The following is a 19,600-nucleotide window of genomic DNA, read 5'->3' as shown; positions in this document are numbered from 1 at the left end:
CTTGTAACTAATAATAATAATAATAATAAATGCCGTGTGGCACCGGCAGAGTAGAATGCTGCCACCCCCTCTCATCCCGTGGGTGTCGTAAGAGGCGACTAAGGGAACTGGGGAACTGATCAACATCCAAGTTCCCCAAAGCTCGGCGCGCTGGCCGCAAACAGCCTCCTCGGGGACCTGAGTGGACCCCGAGTGATGTAGCCGCCCCTCCCCCCCCCCCCCCCCCTTTTATATGATGGATAACGAAATAAGGAATGAGCGAATAGGGCCGCTGCCTGGGGGTCGCCAGGGCGCGCCTGGAGCTGGCGCTGGGCGTGGCAGCATGCGGGCCGCCAGTGCCACCAGTCGACCGGCGCTGCCACCTAGCCGGTCGACATATCCATCATCCCCACCAGATGGCTTGGCTCCGACAGGGTCCACCAGGGCCCAATCTTCGGCGCCCGCCGCTGGTGGTGTACGCCGCATGCGCTGGACTTCTCTCATGAACGAGAATGTCATGCGTGCGTACTACAGGGCGACAGGAGGGGAAACCGGACGGACTGGCTACCGAGCGGCAATGTACCGCGAGTTCCTGCTGCTCGAGCCGAACTTAACTGTCACGGAACAAAACCTGGCAGACCGGGCTCGGTATATTCAGCGTTCTAACATCTTCAACGCTACCGAGCTCGAACGATTACGACGTGAGGCTGTCCCGGAAGTCTCAGCACCTACCGCAGAGCAAATCGTCTCCCAGGCGGCGCCTGTCCGCGAGGAGACAATTACCACGTCACAAGATTTGCCTGTGGAGGAAGACACTGAGGGAACAGTCTCCCTTGATATAGAGCGGATGAGAGGGATTCTCGAAGAGGCGATTTCTGAAATCCGGAGCGCTCCTCTAGAGAATCGTCCGCGGCTCTCCCGACTTACACTAAATGTAGCGACGCGGGATGTCATTGAGGCCATAAACAAAATGCTGCCACAACATCTGGAGAGCAGCACTGGCCTGGGTGATACGGCTTCTATTCTCTTCGGAGCGGCGCTAGCCGTGCACCGATTCATCGGTACCAAGACTCTGGGGCCGCGGCGTGCTGCTGCTACAAGGCACAGCGCGGAACCAGCCTGGAAGAGGAGAATAGAACACCGTATCACTCTGGCTAGAGTCCTCATTGGCAGACTGCAAAGCTTCAGGTCGGGCAACGCTAGGCCAAGGATTGTGCGCTCTGTTAGAGTTGCGTTTAACGGGTGTGGGGTCAGGTTGGACCAGCCTGACATCGCGCAAAAGCTAACAGAGCGCATCGACGACCTGAAGCAGAAAATCGCTGCATGGGGGAACCGCATCCGACGATACTCGGCAAGGGTTGAGCGATTTCAGCAAAATCGTCTCTTCTCGAGTGATCAGAAAAGGTTCTACAAAAGACTGGAGTGCCCAGCAGTCTGTTCTACCTCTCAGCGACCGGACCCGGCCGACCTAGTCACCTTCTGGCGGGGGGTGTGGTCGAGAGAGGTGGAACATGAGGAGGGCCCTTGGATTGCGGCGGTAGAGGAAGCATGTGCCAGAATAGAACCGATGAGCCCGGTTGCCATCTCTGCGGAGGATGTAGCTGGTGCAGTAAGGCGGGCCCCGAACTGGAAAAGCCCGGGACCCGACGGACTGCATCACTACTGGCTGAAAGGTTTTTCGGTTTGCCATGCGACCTTGGCTCGACAATTCCAAGAGGCTCTCGAGCAGGGGGCGCTCCCGAGCCTTTTCACTACCGGGATCACTCACCTAGCTCCAAAGTCAACCGATGCCACCGATCCGGCTAAGTATCGCCCCATAACGTGTCTTACTACCATCTATAAGACACTGACATCCGTTCTGAGCCTCAAGATCTCCCGTCACATAGACGAGAATAACATCATGTCTGGGGCTCAGAACGGATGTCGGGGCGGTAGTCGTGGTACTAAGGAGCTCCTTCTCATTGACTCCGTTGCGGGCCAACTGGTCAAACGCAACCGTCGGAATTTCTCCGCCGCCTGGATCGACTACAAAAAGGCATTCGACTCGGTGCCCCATTCATGGCTCTTGAGGGTCCTTGAGCTGTACAAAGTTGACAGTGCAGTTCGAGACTTCCTGGAGGCATGCATGGGGCAATGGAGCACGATCCTGTGTCTCCATGGTGAGCGGTTGGCGGCTGCCGATGACCGGATAAGGATAGGGCGGGGTATCTTCCAGGGTGATTGTCTGAGCCCGCTATGGTTTTGCCTGTCTCTGAACCCGCTTAGCACCCTGCTGGAGGGCTCGGGGACAGGCTTTCAGTTTCGGAGAGGAGGGACAAAAGTACCTCACCTTCTGTACATGGATGACCTCAAACTGCTGGCACCCAATGCCACCCGCCTGAAGGAGCTGCTGAACATCACCACTGCGTTCAGCAATTCCATCAAGATGGAGCTTGGACTGGACAAGTGTGCGGTCATACATGTGGAGAGGGGACAGGTTACTCATTCGGCCGAGATTAGTCTCGAGCCATCTAACATTAAGACCCTCTCTGAAGCTGAGTCATACCGGTATCTGGGCATGTCACAATCTCTAGGTGTAAAAGAGGCGGACATGAAACAGTCTGTTTGCGAGGCCTTTTTTGGCCGCCTGACAAAAATCTGTAAAAGTTATTTGTCAGGCGCCAATAAGGTCCGAGCTTATAACGGCTGGGTTATGCCCGTCCTCATGTACACCTTTGGCGTGCTCAGTTGGACTCAGACCGAACTTGACGCCCTGGACAGAAAAGTCCGCACGACTATGACTCTCTATCGCATGCACCATCCAAAATCGTCTGTGATGAGATTGTATATCCCCCGGAAGTGTGGAGGTCGAGGCGTATTAAGCGTCAAGACCATGCATAACCGGGAGATATCCAATCTCAGAACCTACTTTGAGACGATGAGGGGGTCCCCCATGCATAGAGACGTCATAGAATGTGATAAAGGACTCACTCCACTATCCTTGGCCAAAACCGAGTGGCAGAAACCGGTGGTACTTAGCACCTCTGACCGGGAGACCGTATGGAAGGAGAAGGAGTTGCACGGACGCTTTTTTAAAGCTCTTAATGAGCCACACGTAGATAAAAAAGCGTCCGTGCAATGGCTGCGCTTTGGTGACCTCTTCGGGGAAACCGAAGGGTTTGTCTGTGCGATACAAGATCAGGTGGTCAAGACGCGGAACTACCGAAAGTACATTCTGAAGGATGGCACTCACGACATCTGTCGAGCTTGTCGCCATCCCGGTGAGTCACTCAGACATGTGCTTTCGGGATGTTCGGCGCTTGCCAACACTGAGTATCTGCACAGACACAACCAAGCAGCCAAAATCCTTCACCAAGAGCTTGCTCTGAAGTACGGTCTCCTGGATGAGAGGTTGCCGTATTACAGGTACACACCGGTGCCGGTACTCGAGCGCGACGGAGTCCGGCTCTATTGGGACCGGTCCATCATCACGGACAGGACTATTCTAGCGAATAAGCCTGACATCGTGGTGGTGGACCGGGCACAGTCGAGGGTGTTTTTGGTGGACATCACCATTCCATATGACGAGAACCTCGTGAGAGCTGAGACGGAGAAAAAACGCAAGTATCTTGATCTGGCTCACGAGGTTTCCGACATGTGGCATGTGGAGTCCACCGAAATCATCCCAATCGTCATATCTGCAAACGGGTTGATCCCAGTCAGCCTCGCTCACCATCTGAGGCGACTGGGGTTCCGTGGCAGTTCGCTCGCAGCCAGGATGCAAAAAGCGGTCTTGCTAGACTCGGCTAGGATAGTCCGCCGCTTTCTCAACCTGTCGCCCTGACCCCCGGCCGTTTGGTCTCCCCTGCCGGGGCGTAATCCTCCGCCCGGTACAAATGTGTATTTATGTAAATGTGTATGTAGGTTTATTTATTTTTATGTATGTAAGTATATTATATTCCCTTTGGCTTTTATATATATCTATTTTGTAACCGGGCGTGAGAGTGAGTTATATACATAATAATAATAATAATAATCTTTTTATTGTTTCCCCATAAAAAATTACATCAAGAATTAGGTTAAGCCACTGATGCCTAAAATAAGTTTTACACTTGTGTTATAGGCATCAGGGCTCTCCCCTTACAGAATTGAAGATTATGTTATGGTGAAGTTTAATATATACCTACATATATACATACTAGATGACCTCTCTCGGAAATAGACTAATATAGTACCTATAGTGTATGTCTGCTATCTGTGTGTGTATGTGTGTATATGAGAGAGGGTGTGTAAGATACAATAGTGTGAAAAATTTCAAGGGTATTTAGATGAAATCTATAACTTCAGTTTGTATAAGTTATTTAAAAGTGGTAAGTAAATTTTCGGTGTCTTCATAAGATAATTTATGTAAGTATGAAATTAGTGTTTTTTTGCAATTAGTTCTATTTAGTGGGTAGATATGTGTCAATGCATTAACTTTATTATATATATGAGGCCCCTGGAAGCAGTAAAATTTTTCAATGAAAGCTGTTTTTAATTTATGTGGTATGCTTGCTACTTTATGTATTCTACGATTGTTTAGATAAGAAGCGTCATACGTTAGTTCACTATGCTGTTTCAATAATAAACTCAATATGAACAACTTTCTTACTGAAAGAACTTCACAATCTTTATAAAGCAAAAATGTTGGGTACCGAAACGGGCGAAAAGTGGACACCTTTAAAATAGTGCGTTGACCAGCTTCAGCTTTCATTAAGATTACTCATGAACTGTAATAGGTTGAGAATTCAAATTTTCACACAGTGTGAATTTCTTTTGCCTCTGTAACAACAAAATTAATAAAATACCAATATGGCGAATAGCAAAATGGGCGCCATGCTAATTAAAAAAAATTAAAAGTAGATACACAATACAATTTATTTATCTTGTATGACGATGGTAGGAAACTCCGTTCGAAAAGCTTCAAGATATTGCCTTCTCATCCAAAACTCTCCAGTTATAGTCGTCGTAGTCATGCCATACTTTTTTTGTAGTCTTGTCTTTGCCATGTCGTACTCTTATCATAGTGGTGTCGTAGTCTTGTCGTACCCTTGTCGTAGTCGTATCGTAGTCGTGCCGTATTCTAGTCATAGTCGTTTCGTACTCTCGTCATAGTCGTGTCGTACTCTTTTCGTAGCCGTGTCGTACTCTTGTAGTAGCATTCTCGTAGTCTTGTCGTAGTAGTGTCGCACACTTGTCCTAGTCGTGTCGTAGTTTTGTCATCGTCGTGTTGTACTTACTTAGTCGTGTCGTACACACGCGAGATAATTTGAAAAACTTTATTAAATGAGACAGATGACTACAAAAAGGTGGAATAAAACTACAAATAAAGATACACTAGAAAATGCTGAAGCTTCCATTTACCGCTTAATGCCCAATTCAGCAAAACACGTCGCGCAATTAACTGCAAGCCGCTATACATCAACAGCTTAATTGAGATTTCTTCGCGAAAACAGAGACGAATGACATTCATTTGCTTAATGCCGCACTCATTAGTTAAAGTTTTACTTCGTTTGCTCAGAATTTCGTTACTTAGTTTCCAAGTTTTGAATCTTTACCTAGCTAATTTGTCTAATTGATAAGGATGTAAAGTCAAATAGGTGATGGGGATAATATTATCAAAATCTTCTTAAAACTAAAGGTGATATAAATGCGAAAGTGTGTCTGTCTCTCTGTTATCATTAATGTTATACTAATCTCATGACCCTCATGTTTAACCGATTTTGATTAAAACTACAAAGACAGCTTGCATTCTGGAGATCGATATAGGAAAATGAAAATGAATTTGTTAATTTCATGTAATAAGGGTATCCTGCCTAAATACTGCTTATGATATGTCAACACTCTACAACCGGTTCAGAAATCAGTTCTACTGAGAAGAGCAGGCAAGAAACTTAGTAGTTTGATGAAACCATTTCTGTGCCTAATTTCTTTCATCTAGACAGACGCGCTCTACCTAAGCTACATCATCACCTACTATTTAGTGAAATTGTATTCAAACACATGACTGTTCAGTTAAAAAAAAACACTGCTATGTAATTAAATGCGTACATACTTATGTACTGAAGCAAAACCTCCTTCGGATACCCTCCTCAGACGATTTGGCATTCTGTGTACCGTTTAAGAGGGCTCTCTCCATCACTCGTTTCATACAAACGTAGTTCCAATTTCATTTGAATATTAAGCAACCAAAGTCCATGAAATTCTACAGACATATTCTAGAAACTAATATCTATGTCTGTGGTTTTCCAGATTTCTGGTAAAATATTCGGTTTCAAAGTTACGTGGTCTTAAAAATTTACATACAAATCTTTGAGCCCCTGTAATTTTAAAACTACATATTTTTAGAAAAATCTAAAACACCACAGACACAGATATTCGTTTCTAGAATATGTCTGCAAAATTTCATGGACTTTGGTTGCTTAATATTCAAATGAAATTGGAACTACGATTGTATGAACGAGTGACGGAGAGAGCCCTGTTAATGCCATTTGCCATTTTCAGTTTTTGGCGTTGTGCATCTACACCCTCCAAACTAGGACAAAATATGTGGGGAACCCCAAAATGAGGGCATCCTTGAGTATCACACGTGTACAGTATAAAATACAATAAGGTTAACTTCCAGTTCAAACTAGTTCCCAAGCGGTCGCTATAACTTTAGGAATTCATCTTCTCTTTATAACCTTTTCGCGATGCAACGGGCACGTGTGACAAGCGCGGTAGCTAGCTAACTTTGTTTCAAACTTTTCGCTTCAGAACTTAGGACACATTGTGAGTATCACTGTGTACATTGTAGGAGCATACAGCACGATACTCATTTCTATAGGAGTGATAATATTATACTGATCCACGGAATTCTGGTTTTTTAATAAATACATTAGGGGTATTCTTTGCATTATCTGGCCTAACACATTCAGAAATGAGACTTGTGGGACAAATGCCAGCAACTCCTGGTATACAAGGAAAAAGCTCTGAGGCGATGGTGATGAGTCGGGCATATTCTGCAAGGAGAGGAAGGAAACGCTGCTCAAGTGGCGTTTCAATGGCAGCCTGGCGGTCGAAGGAGACCTGGTTGACCAACCAACATCTGGAGGAGGTCCATTGAAGCAGACTTAAGAAAATGGGACTCTCGTGGACCATGTCAAGACAGCAGTCAAAGATAGAGAGGCATAGAAAACAACTGCTGCAGCACTAAGTTCCACGAAGGAATAAAAGGACTCCATCATCATCATCATCATCACTAATATCATAAGTAGCCGTGTTTCTAATTGTAATGACCCAGCATCTGACCTACAAAAGCTGTGATAGCCTAGTGGTTAGAACGTCCGCCTCCTAATCTGAGGTCGGAGGTTCGATCCCGGGCACGCACCACCAACTTTTCAGTTATGTGCGTTTTAAGCAATTAAATATCACTTGTTTAACGGTGAAGGAGAACATCGTGAGGAAACCTGCATGACTGAGAGTTCTCCATGTTCTCAAGGGTGTGTGAAGTTTGCCAATCCGCACTGGGCCAGCGTAGCAGACTATGGCCTAAACCCTTCTCATTCTGAGAGGAGACCCGTACTCAGTAGTGGGGCGACAATGGGTTGATCACGCAGCATCTGACCTACACCGCCCTATATGGACTTCTATGGACATATGCTCACGTCAGCAATCATCTTACTCGCTGATGCTTGAAGAAGATGTATTTTTTCATTTGTTAATTAACTTTTTCAATACAAATAGCAGGTTAGACCTTTTCTGGAGCAGCAAGTCAAGCGGCCGAGACTTGGGAAATTCCTTCACAAACAAATAAGTTTCAGGCAGTTCCAACAGAAGACGTATTCAGCATATTTTTCATTATACGCCAATAATGAGTTCTCGACTAATGACTGGAGTCGGGACTAGGGAGGCCATATTATTTAGCTTAGCTTCGAAACGCCTTTACAACGTCCATGTTTTCTGTCACGTATAAATTACTAGAGGACGCCCGCGACTTCGTCGGCGTGGATTAAGGTTTTTAAGGATCCTGTAGGAACTGTTAAATTTTCCGGGATAAAAAGTAGCCTATGTGCTAATCCAGGATATTATCTATCTCCATTCCGAATTTCAGCCAAATCCGTCTAGTGGTTTTTGCGTGAAGGAGTAACAAACATACACACACACACACACACACATACACACATACAAACTTTCACCTTTACAATATTATATATTAGTGTGATTGTGATTGTGATTGTGATATTGTGATTCAAGGCAAGAGTGAATGTACAGTGAAAGGTCGTAAGTCGTTTAGCACCTTGATGATCATAACCGCGTGGCACGGTTATATACAGTCATGTGCTAGGTGTGTGTGGCGTGTTTATAGAAAAAGGTCATAAGCGCTACAGGTTTTTGATGCAATCGTTTCGTAGAACTGTTTCTCGAATTCTGAGGCCGACCGTACATAGGTGAGCACGCTCTAACTTAGTCCTCATTATTTCTTTCAAGGTATGGTTGTTATCCGCATTTCTGTACAGGGTTATCTTTTTGTACTTGATTACGGTAAAATGACAACTACAATGTCACAATCGCAATCACCTCTGATTGGTTAATGCTCGCTCTCTATTGGTATGAGTTGATGATGATGATTGAAATTTCGGACAGTACTGTCCTCAGTATTGGAAAACGTGTGGTGAACGCATAGCAGGCGTCTTTTCGCTAAATATAATTAGCTTCGCTCCATCGCTTTGTTTGTATTGACGGCTTTTATTTAAAGGCCTCTCTGAATACAATATGAAAGCATTCCTAAATTTTAATAAGACGTAATACATATTTGACAATTGTACCTATACCTAAGAATATCCTCTAAAGATTAACACTTATATAATCTTTAAAAATTTATAACACCCCCGACAAGTGAAGGTTACAGTAACTAGAAAAGAGCTGATAACTTTCAAACGGCCGAACAGATTTTTTTGGATTATAGCTAAGAACACTCTCGATCGCTTACCTTTCAAACAAAAAAACTAAATTAAAATCGGTTCATTAGTTTAGGAGCCACGATGCCACAGACAGATACACACGTCAAACTTATAACACCCCTCTTTTTGGGTCGAGAGTTAAAAAGAAGACACCTAAACCGACACGGATGAAGTCTTCGACATCATCTAGTAGAAGGTAAATGCGAGACTAGGGATCTCACGTCTTGAAGAAAATTGTAATTTTCATTTTTCCAACGACTTGGAAATGCCTGGTCGGAGCATACGTAATGCACCTTCCTCTGTATGCACAGTTGATATAAGTCCCTGTGTTCCACATTAGCATACATTTAAACTCCCCTCGCATATTTATACGACGTTTGAATTCCACTACTATGAAATGTAAAAACATTATTTCCGTTGAAATACTAGACCGACTTATAAAATATAGTACCGACCTACTCTACCAAAAGTACCACCATTAAAAAAATGATATTTTTCGCCAATCCGTAGATCGCCTCTTTGAACCACGATAATATTTTCCCAATTTATCTGTAAGATAACTAATTAATCGTACAGATAAATTGCGAAATTATATTTCGTGACTTACTCGCAAACCATGTTACAACTTGCAACCATCTTACAGAATTATTCTTTTTGTAAAGTCGCCTGTTTTTGATAAGTGTTTTAATTAGTTTTGTAATTATTTATACGTTCGTGTTTTGTTGTTTTTTTTGCTTTCTTTTAAATTATTAGTTATTAGGTACATCATGACGTTTTTCGGGATAACAAGTAGCCTATCTCACTTTCCAAGTCTTTCAGTATATCCATGCCATAAATCACCTCCATCCATTGCTCCGTTGTGACGTGATTGAAAGTCAAACCAATAAATAAACACACTTTCGCATTTATAATATGGATAGCGATGGCCAGTGCCATAATAGTTTTGACTACTGCGCAGAGTCTAGGTTGGATCGCTTCCATCATCACTTACCGCCAGGTGAGACTGCAGTCAAGGGCTTATCTGAATAAAAAAAAGAGTACGATTATAATTATTGTTCGGAATAGCCGTCCTGTACATTTGATTCAAGAAGATAAGTTAACATCCCTTTCGAGTAAAAGCACTCGACGTCCAAAAACATATTTTGGCAAGCCTATCCCACTTATATGAGTGTCTCTGTAATGCAACACATCGAATGATACACTGAACGGTCCGGGCCTGAATTTAAAGAGGACTTGTTGCGCCTGGCGTGCTGCCAGCCGGGATAAATCCGAAGCCCGGGATAGCCTATAAACACTTAATATTATACCCGCAAACAATTTATACCCTTGTATCAGTGACAAGTTGCTTTCGGCTATTACCACGAAATACTTAAATTATAAGTATCGCACATAACTGAGTAAGCTCCTGCGTTAGTGGAGCGGTGCGGGTCACAGGGTGCGGTCCAGTACCACAGGAACCTACTCAGTAATGCGTCATGCTTGAAGCTTCCAGAAACGGAAGTGGTAGATGCTTTTGATGATTCAAAAGTACCTACTTGTAAAAGTCCAATTGAATAAAAATATTTTGAATTTGAATTTGAAACAGACTGCGTAAGACGTTTGGATAAATAGCGAGTTTTTTTTAATTTATAGACTAGCGCTTGGCTTGCAATCAGACCTGCTAGCAAGTGATGCACCCAAAGATGGAGCGCACTTGCCTAGAAGATGCCTATTCACTCTTGACTTGAAAGTACCCATATTAAAAGTGGAGGGGAAAACTGCAGCAGGAACGGCGTTCCATATCCTAGCGGTTCGGGTTAGAAACACGGAAGCAAATCGCTTCTTACGTGTCCGAGGAATTTAGACAACGTACGGGTGGAGATCTTAGCGACAGATAGATGATATTATAAAGGTGAAGGAAGAACCAGGTTAAAAAATTCTTGGTCACATTCTTCGAAATATATCCTGTAGAATACCGATATACTCGTAGTTTTACTACTATAATATAAAGTGCAATTTAGCTTATACAACGCTGCGGCATAAAATTTAGCAAACCTCTCTTTCTATCGTATAAACTCTTACTCATTATCACTCTCTCTTGCTGAGAGAAGACTTACGCTACGCTAGTATGCCACTTGTCGCATGGTATTAACAGGGCTCTTTCCGTCACTTGCTTTCACTCGCTTCATACAATCGTAGTTCCAATTTCATTTGAATATTAAGCAACCAAAGTTCATGAAATTTTGCAGACATATTCTAGAAACTAATATCTGTGTCTGTGGTGTTTTAGATTTTTCTAAAAATATGTAGTTTTAAAATTACAGGGGCGCAAAGGTTTGTATGTAAATTTTTAAGACCGCGTAACTTTGAAACCGAATATTTTAACAGAAATCTGGAAAACCACAGACAGAGATATTAGTTTCTAGAATATGTCTGCAAAATTTGATGAACTTTGGTTGCTTAATATTCAAATGAAATTGGAACTACGATTGTATGAAGCGTGTAGAAGCGAGTGACGGAGAGAGCCCTCTTAATCCGTAAAACAGCCTTTAGAAACCTTATATCAAATATATTTTATTTGTATTAGAAAATGCCTTACCTCATACTTCACCTTGAAGCTCGAAGTTACGTGACGCATATAATTATATTAAAGCAACATAAAACACATTGTAAAGTGTAATATCCGTGCACCTGGCCGTTTAATAAGTGCCGTACAAAGTCGCTACACTGCCTTTGAGAGCTCGCCCGATTTAATACCAATTCGTGATGCAGAGTAGTGAGGCGGCAGAGATTTATCTTTTTAGGTTTCCGTACCTCAAAAGGAAAAACGGAACCCTTATAGGATCACTGTGTTGTCTGTCTGTGTGTCTGTCTGTCTGTCTGTCGGTCTGTCCGTCGTGTCTGTCAAGAAACCTATACGGTACTTCCCGTTGACCTAGAGTCATGGGTAGGTAGGTAGATCTTATAGCACAAGTACAGGAATAAATCTGAAAACCGCGAATTTGTGGTTACATCATTTAAAAAAAAAATTAAAATGTGTTTCAATTTTCAAAGTAAGATAACTATACCAAGTGGGGTATTATATGAAAGAACTTTACCTGTACATTCTGAAACAGATTTTTATTTATTTTTATGGATAATAGTTTTTGATTTATCGTGCAAAATGTTGGAAAAATACCCGAGTACGGATCCCTCAGTGCGCGAGTCTGGCTCGCACTTGGCCGGTTTTTTTAACTTCAATACGATCATGGTTATCCTAAATTATAGGACAAGGATGGTTATTAAAAATCTAGCTAGGATAGCCAGTTCTTGATCTTGCAATATTTTAAAATTGTATAGGAAATACTTATGCCAATAAGCACGCAAATTGTTTGAGATCAACCATTACCTACGTATGCGTGTAACAAGATGACTGAAACTAAACATTTTATTTATTTATTTATATAACTTCGATACAATATTCGATATTGATTTGATGATGATTGATTGATTGATGTAATTTACATGTTTTAATAGCTGATACCCGCAACTTGTTCAAAGTGAATTTAGATTTTCAAAAATCGCCTGGTAACTCTTTGATTTTCCGGGATAAAAAGTAGCCTATGTCATTCTCTAGGTTTTCAACTATATTCAAACTCAAAAATAAATATAAACTCGGCTCACCCACTCCATATTCACGCGTAGGCCTTAAACCTCTGTGTGGTTTTTACTCTGTAGTTTTATTCCTAGTTCAATATAACTAGATCAATATACAGTGTATGTACATATTATATGGGTAACGCATGTCTGCGTTATAACTATTTATTTATTAGCGATAGACGGACGCTGTATATACAGGTGTAACAAGAACGCTACCATAAACTTAGCATTATTATTATACTACCTTAACACATTCGAATGCCAATAACCATTTGCCTTATCTTGAAATTTTAGTGATTTAATATTTTTCAATCTCATTTTTATTCAATACAATTTCAGTAATCATCAATTATACCTGTCTCCGTTTTTGCAAGCGTTCTGGTTACACCCCAACACCCGCCCTGTATTTATGTAGAAGTTTCTGGTACATTATACATTTTGGCTAATCTTAGGTTTATTTTTAACTACCCGGGACCCACCCCGACTTCACCCGGGTTTATTTTAATTAGCCTATATCCCATTAGAATCCCACTAGTAAAAGAAATATGCCCTGACTTAATAAATAGGCTACTTTTATACCGGAAAATCAAAGACTTCCAGGGTTAAATATCATTTTCAGTATATTATACAAATCCATCCATCCATCAGCCTGTATGCGTCCACTGCTGGATATAGACGTTTCCAAGAGCGCGCCACCAGTCACGGTCGGCCGCCTTCCTCATTCACTCGCTCCCCGCCACCTTCTTCAGGTCATCGGTCCAGCGGGCAGGAGGTCGTCCCACACTGCGCTTACCCGTACGCGGTCTCCACTCCAGAACACGTCTGCCCCATCGGCCGTCGGTTCTACGATAGATATGACCTGCCCATTGCTACTTCAGCTTGCTAATTCTTTGAGGATTAACAAGCTGAAGGATCAAAGGATTATACAAATAGAATTGTTCAAATAGGTGCAGTTGTACCGGATATGACCCTGCTCTTATCTACAAACTCATAAAATTCCCACACATTTTTGTATAGATTTTTTCAGTTGTAATCGTCTGAGCGTGAGTTGCATTTCAATAAATCGTTGTTTGTTTATTGAAATAATAATTAAAAAAAAACCGAAAAATAAACTCAAAGGATATTAAATTAATGAGAGTAAACATCGCCAATGAAAATATCCCCCGCGCCTTATTTCAGTCACGTACCGATTCTCTGTTCCTGGTTCGATATTAATATTAATAAATTAATTATGGTAAACAAATAACACTTATTATAAAATTAATGGCAATGAAATACAAAAACCGGACAAGTGCGAGTCGGAATCACACACGGAGGGTTCCGCATCGTATACAAAGTAGAGAACATTTTTTTTTTTCAATTTTCATGGCGGACATTTTGAATTTTTTATTATTTGTTGTTATTAAATTATGGGGGAACAAGTTAAGGGAAAAATTCGAAAATTAATAAATAATAATATGAATACGAACACATCGCAAGAAATATACCTACGTCCTCCTAAAGCACTCTGCAAGATGTGTTAAGTTTTCATCTCGCGTATGATTTATTACTAATGTATTAAGGGGAAGTTCTTACCACATCCACATTTTAGGCGTCCACTAGACGATCAATCTATCAAGTTAATTGATGACCTTGGATGGACGAGGTTTGCGTTCAAAATCAAGTATTCTAGGCATTACAAGTATAGATTGTTACGGCTATACTCACGTATTTAGTCGACGTAAGCCCGACTAGTTTCGAACCCATCCGGGTATTATAGGTAGGTACGTACCTTTTTTTACGAATGTATATTATTTTCGATCACCTATTAATAGAATACGCCCTGTCAGATGCCCTAGATCTCGCTGAATAGATGAAGCATTGAAAAACCTGCAAGTCCTTCTCTTCTTTTTTAACCTCCGACCCAAAAAGAGGGGTGTTATAAGTTTGACGTGTGTATCTATGTATCTGTGTATCTATCTGTGGCATCGTAGCTCCTAAACTAATAAACCTATTTTAATTTAGTTTTTTTGTTTAAAAGGTGGTTTGATCGAGAGTGTTCTTAGCTATAATTCAAGAAAATCGGTTCAGCCGTTTGAAAGTTATCAGCTCTTTTCTAGTTATTACTGTAACCTTCGCTTGTCGGGGGTGTTATAAATTTTTAATTTACACTTGTCTTCAAAGAATATTAGCCAAGCTAATCATGATTAATGCCCCTCTGGCACCACATTAGTTTCTACATTGCACCCGTGCGAAGCCATGGCGGATTGCTAGTTATGAATAAATAGAACTTCTTCTTAAGTAGTTTTACACACACATAGCCACGATTTCTCGAAAACTATCAATCAGGCGAGGATTTAATATCGAGCTTGCGATTGACACGACCGGTAAACGCGTATAATGACGTCTTTATACTATACGAGTGTAATGTCGTTCCCGTCTGTCTGTCTGCCAATTCGCACTGGGCCAGCGTGGCGGACTATGGCCTGAACTCTTCTCATACTGAGCACGGGCTCAGTAGTGAGCCGGCGATGGGTTAATAATGATGATGATGATGATGATTTCATCTGATCCTCAGCCTCCTTCATCTTGCCAATATCCGCCAACCTTTTTGTATAACCAGTCTATCGGGATCGCTATTCAGTATTTTATAATCCTATCTCTATAAACTTTTTTTCATTTTAATATCACTAACGGCAAAATTATAATTCAATCTAAATCTGTAATAATAAATAGTACTTGAATGGACGTCTTTTGACATAAGTGCACAAGGAAGGCAGCTATCAGAGAGGAATGGAGACGCACCAGTACTGCAGTAACGACAACAGCCGCTCTGTCAAGAGCGTAACGACAAAGAAGAAAGAAGAATCAAAGTATTATTATAGTACTATGTCGTGTCGTATAAAAGCATTCCTATCGACGGAGCGGTACCATCAATCAGGACTCAGGACCCAAGACGTTATTGTCGCAAGGTTTTTATGGTATGTGATAGATCTATTGTGCTGGCCTTACAAATCCAGGCATGTGCGTTTAAGACCCTGGCTTTCATAGCCACATTATACTATTTTGTATCTTCGTCGTATTTGACAAATTGGCCAAAGAATTTTATAATAATATTCATCCATACTTATATCATAAACTAGCTGATGCCTGCGACTTTACAATGAGCAGGCGGGTCACCTGATGTTAAATGATTACCGCTGCCCATGAACATTGGCAACACCTTCCACCCCCAATGCGTTCCCGCCCTTTCAGGAATTTGTGGATTCACCCCTTGAATAACCCATGTTAAAATCTAATGGGAACACCGCTGGAGGGCGTTGGAGTTCCCAATATGCATGTACGTGGAAAAAAATCTGACACAACGGGCGGTTGAAGTGCATCAGGCATCTAGGTGGTGAGGATGAAATTGCTTACGGTGGCGTGCGGTGCGGTTGTAGAAAATGGAACGTGGGATGAGGTCAAAAAACTCCTCAGAGAAATAAAGGTGATAGAGCACGCAAAGGAAGCTTACGTGTCTATGGTCCCGACTTTCCAACGAGCTGGTTAGTTTGGGATTATCTACAATTAGCACAGCTCTCTTTTGAATCCGATCAAATGGAAGGAGTTGCTGCCGGGGTCCTAGATGATAAAATGATTTAATTGATATGATTTATTTATTTGTTTAAACAGTTTTATTGCACAAAAATACTAAGATAATAATAAATGATACAATTTTAGAAATGCAAAGGGCGACCTTATCACTAAAGTGATCTCTCCCAGGTAACCCGTATGTTCGAACCTACAGAACTATAAGATTTATTTGTTTTTCCGGCATAAAAATATAAACTAGAGGATGCCTGTGGCTTCGCCCGCGTGGATTTCGGGTTTTTTTAAATCCCGTAAAACCTCTTTGATTTTCCAGGATAAAAAGTAGCCTATGTCCTTTCTCGAGATGTATCCTAAGTCTGTACCAAATTTCATTAAAATCGGTTTAGCGATTGAGCCGTGAAAACGTAGCAGACAGACAGACAGACACACTTTCGCATTTATAATATTAAAGTATGGATTTTTTGATTTTGATGACAGATTGTCTAGTAGTGATACGTATTTTGTAAACTTGTTTGTAGTTTGTTCTCAATGAACGTTACGTGTTGATTTATTGAATCAATCTAATAAACGGTGGCTGTTTCTGATGAACTTCAAACGAAAAGCTCTCTACTAAACTTACGTAAGACATTATTCGTATTTGGTTGGTTTACTAAACCAATGATACCAACCAAATATCCTACAGCTGTTTACTTGTTATGTTATCTTTGCCTTGCTATTAATATTTCGTATCCTTCATATTTAGGTATGTATTAAATAGGCATGTAGGACGTAGGTACTATATAGGTAAAGTAGAGGAGTAGAAAAACAACCCCATCACGAATCAAAAATGGTCTAGTTAATCATCCACATATTCTGCCAAGAATAGCGTACTAAATTATTTTTTATTTAAATAAGATACTATTTTAAGTACCTAACAGTAGGTATGGATTTTGTTCGGCATAAGCTTGTACCGTATATACCTAAATGTTGTACTGTAAAGGCCGATTCACACCAAGCACGTACACGTGGCACGTGCATAGTGACGCGCGTAAACCTCTAACGGCCGGTTCACACGTCTCCTGTTCCGTTTTATCGTGTACGTTTTTTTTCGTCGATGGCGTATGTAGTTGTATGAGTTGTATGTAACACCGGGTTACGCATACGTCCACGCTTGACGCAAGCGGTGTGCCATGTTTCATACAGTTCCATACATTCAACGCAATGGTACGCACTACGCCTACGCTTACGCTGCCTGTGTGAACGAGCTATTATACTCACTGTAGCACAATAAAGTGAAAACTCTTGTTTCGTTAATGACTACATCACAAAGGGTATGTACGATGAACTGAGGATTAAAGTCTTCGTCCTTGAAAGTCGTCTCCCTTTCTACCCGAACAGAAAGGTTAGGTAAAAGACCTAAAGAGTCTTTACCTTACAGCCTCAACTCTCAAGACTCAGAGACGTTAAGCCATGTCTGTCCCAGTTATTAATACTAACATGTTAGAAAAACAGTCGAAATCGTACTCAGTCGAGTGGTATTTGGAACGATCTAGGCACCCAGCATTTTTGAGCAGAAAATCCATAGAAGAGATCACAACCCTCAGCGATGAGAAATATAAAGCACCCCTACCTATATTATTATTTCTCGAAAGCGTGTTTGTTTGTAAGATATGTTTTTTTTGGTTATTCCTTCTATCACTCTGCATAAGAGCGTCGGATTGGCGTGATTTTTGGCATGGATAAAAGACACATAGGCCGAAAAATCAAAGTGTCCCCTCGGGGTTTTTGGGAAACCTAAATCAAGGCGAACACGGGCATCAGGTAGTAGACTATAAATTAATGATTTAAGCGGTTTATGTGTTTATTTGTGTGTATTTTATGTCTATTCCATCGTAACACCTAAAAAAAAATTAACAAAGATTTTTTTCTAAATAATATTTTGCGTGCCATAGACTAACGAAGTCGTAAAAAATCTAAAATGGTGGAAATGACATGAAGACCCAAAAAATTTGACAAACTTATCCAGTTACCAGTACCTATTAGTAAAGCCGTATCGAGTTTAAATCTACCCATTAAGCCCCAAAGTTTAATAGGACAATACCTAACATCAGAGATGAAATCTTGGGAATGTTTCCGCAGGCTCGTTAAAACACACCAAAGTGTCATGGCCGATGAGATTTGTAGCATATTGAACATAGAGTTACCATGTTACTAGAGCAGCTATGTTCTGTAAAGATGGGCTTTCGAGTCGAGCGTCTGTCGCGTCGTTTAGAGACGCTGCGTTCTAATGGCATTCCCTATAATTGCATACTGTAGGGTTGACCATGAAATAATTGTGTGGAATATATAAAAACCGGCCAAGTGTGAGTCAGTCGCACTGAGGGTACCGTACCACAGTAATATTTTTTCGACATTTTGCACGATGAATCAAAAATTATTATGCATAAAAATCTGTTTTAGAATGTACAGGTAAAGTCCTTTCTTAAAATACCCCACTTGGTATAATGTGACACCACAGGCGCTCGGTTTGAGTGTCCACCTTATCAGTTTCAACTTTGTGGTTTTACTCTGTCTATTAGCAACGTCAATATACACATTACACATAGACCAGCGTTTAGCTTCAATACTTAGCTTACTACGAGGTCTGCTGTTCTATGCTCTCAACTCAATGAATTGGTTTGATGAGAGGTTCTTATTTACTAAAGGAGTTAAACTTCGGGTTTTGGAGGACATGATCTCGTGACATTTGGAATTTCCGTCGGATAGTTTAACTGTAATTACAATTATGATTAAAACTTACAGCTCCTTCACATTGAAACTGTTTGCTGAACCCTAAGTGTAATCGAATCTGAAACGAGGAGGTCTGTAGGAGAACCAGAGTAACCGTCATAGCTCAACGGGTTGCGAAGCATCTTAATATCTGTAGTTTTTTTGGTTTATTTAATTATATAGACTAGCGCTTGGCTGCAATCAGACCTGCCAGCAAGTGATGATGCAGCCTAAGATGGAGCGAGCTTGCCTAGAAGTTGCCTATTTACTCTTGACTTGAAGGTACCCATATTATAGGTGGAAGGGAAAACTGTTGCCGGAAGGGCGTTCCATATCCTAGCAGTTCGGATTAGAAAAGAGGAAGCAAATCGCTTCGTACGTGTTCAAGGAATTTCGACCACGTATGGATGCAGACCTTGACGATGCCTGGCGGTACGATAGTAGAAAGGTGAAGGAGGAACCAGGTCAAAGAGTTCTTGTGCACACTCTCCGAAAGATACAGATAATTACAGATATCTTTAATTATTATCTGTAGGTTTTTATGATTTGCCAGAATTCCGTATTCCGTATTTTTGATTAAAAATAAGAACCAAACACCGTTTGTATGGAGTATACTCCAATACTCTTTGACACTCATATTACAAATTAACCTAAGCTAAGTTCTTATTAAATAAGTACTATATTCTTTACAAGAAAACATCCAAATAAAAACGCATCGTAAAAGG

The 19,600-nt window shown here is 41.4% G+C and overlaps 1 protein-coding gene across 1 annotated transcript; it reads left to right on the top strand.

Moving 5' to 3' along the window:
* Window positions 1-235: 235 nt before the first annotated feature.
* On the top strand, window positions 236-4,180 carry LOC123872273. The gene is made up of 2 exons (XM_045916459.1): window positions 236-1,588; window positions 4,082-4,180. Exons 1-2 carry the CDS (start codon window positions 236-238, stop codon window positions 4,178-4,180), a joined length of 1,452 nt encoding a protein of 483 aa, XP_045772415.1.
* Window positions 4,181-19,600: the final 15,420 nt, after the last annotated feature.

Source organism: Maniola jurtina, chromosome 2, assembly GCF_905333055.1.
Source record: "Maniola jurtina chromosome 2, ilManJurt1.1, whole genome shotgun sequence".
In the NCBI taxonomy this organism is placed as follows: Eukaryota; Metazoa; Arthropoda; class Insecta; order Lepidoptera; family Nymphalidae; genus Maniola; species Maniola jurtina.
This window is presented reverse-complemented; position numbering and strand designations above follow the sequence as displayed.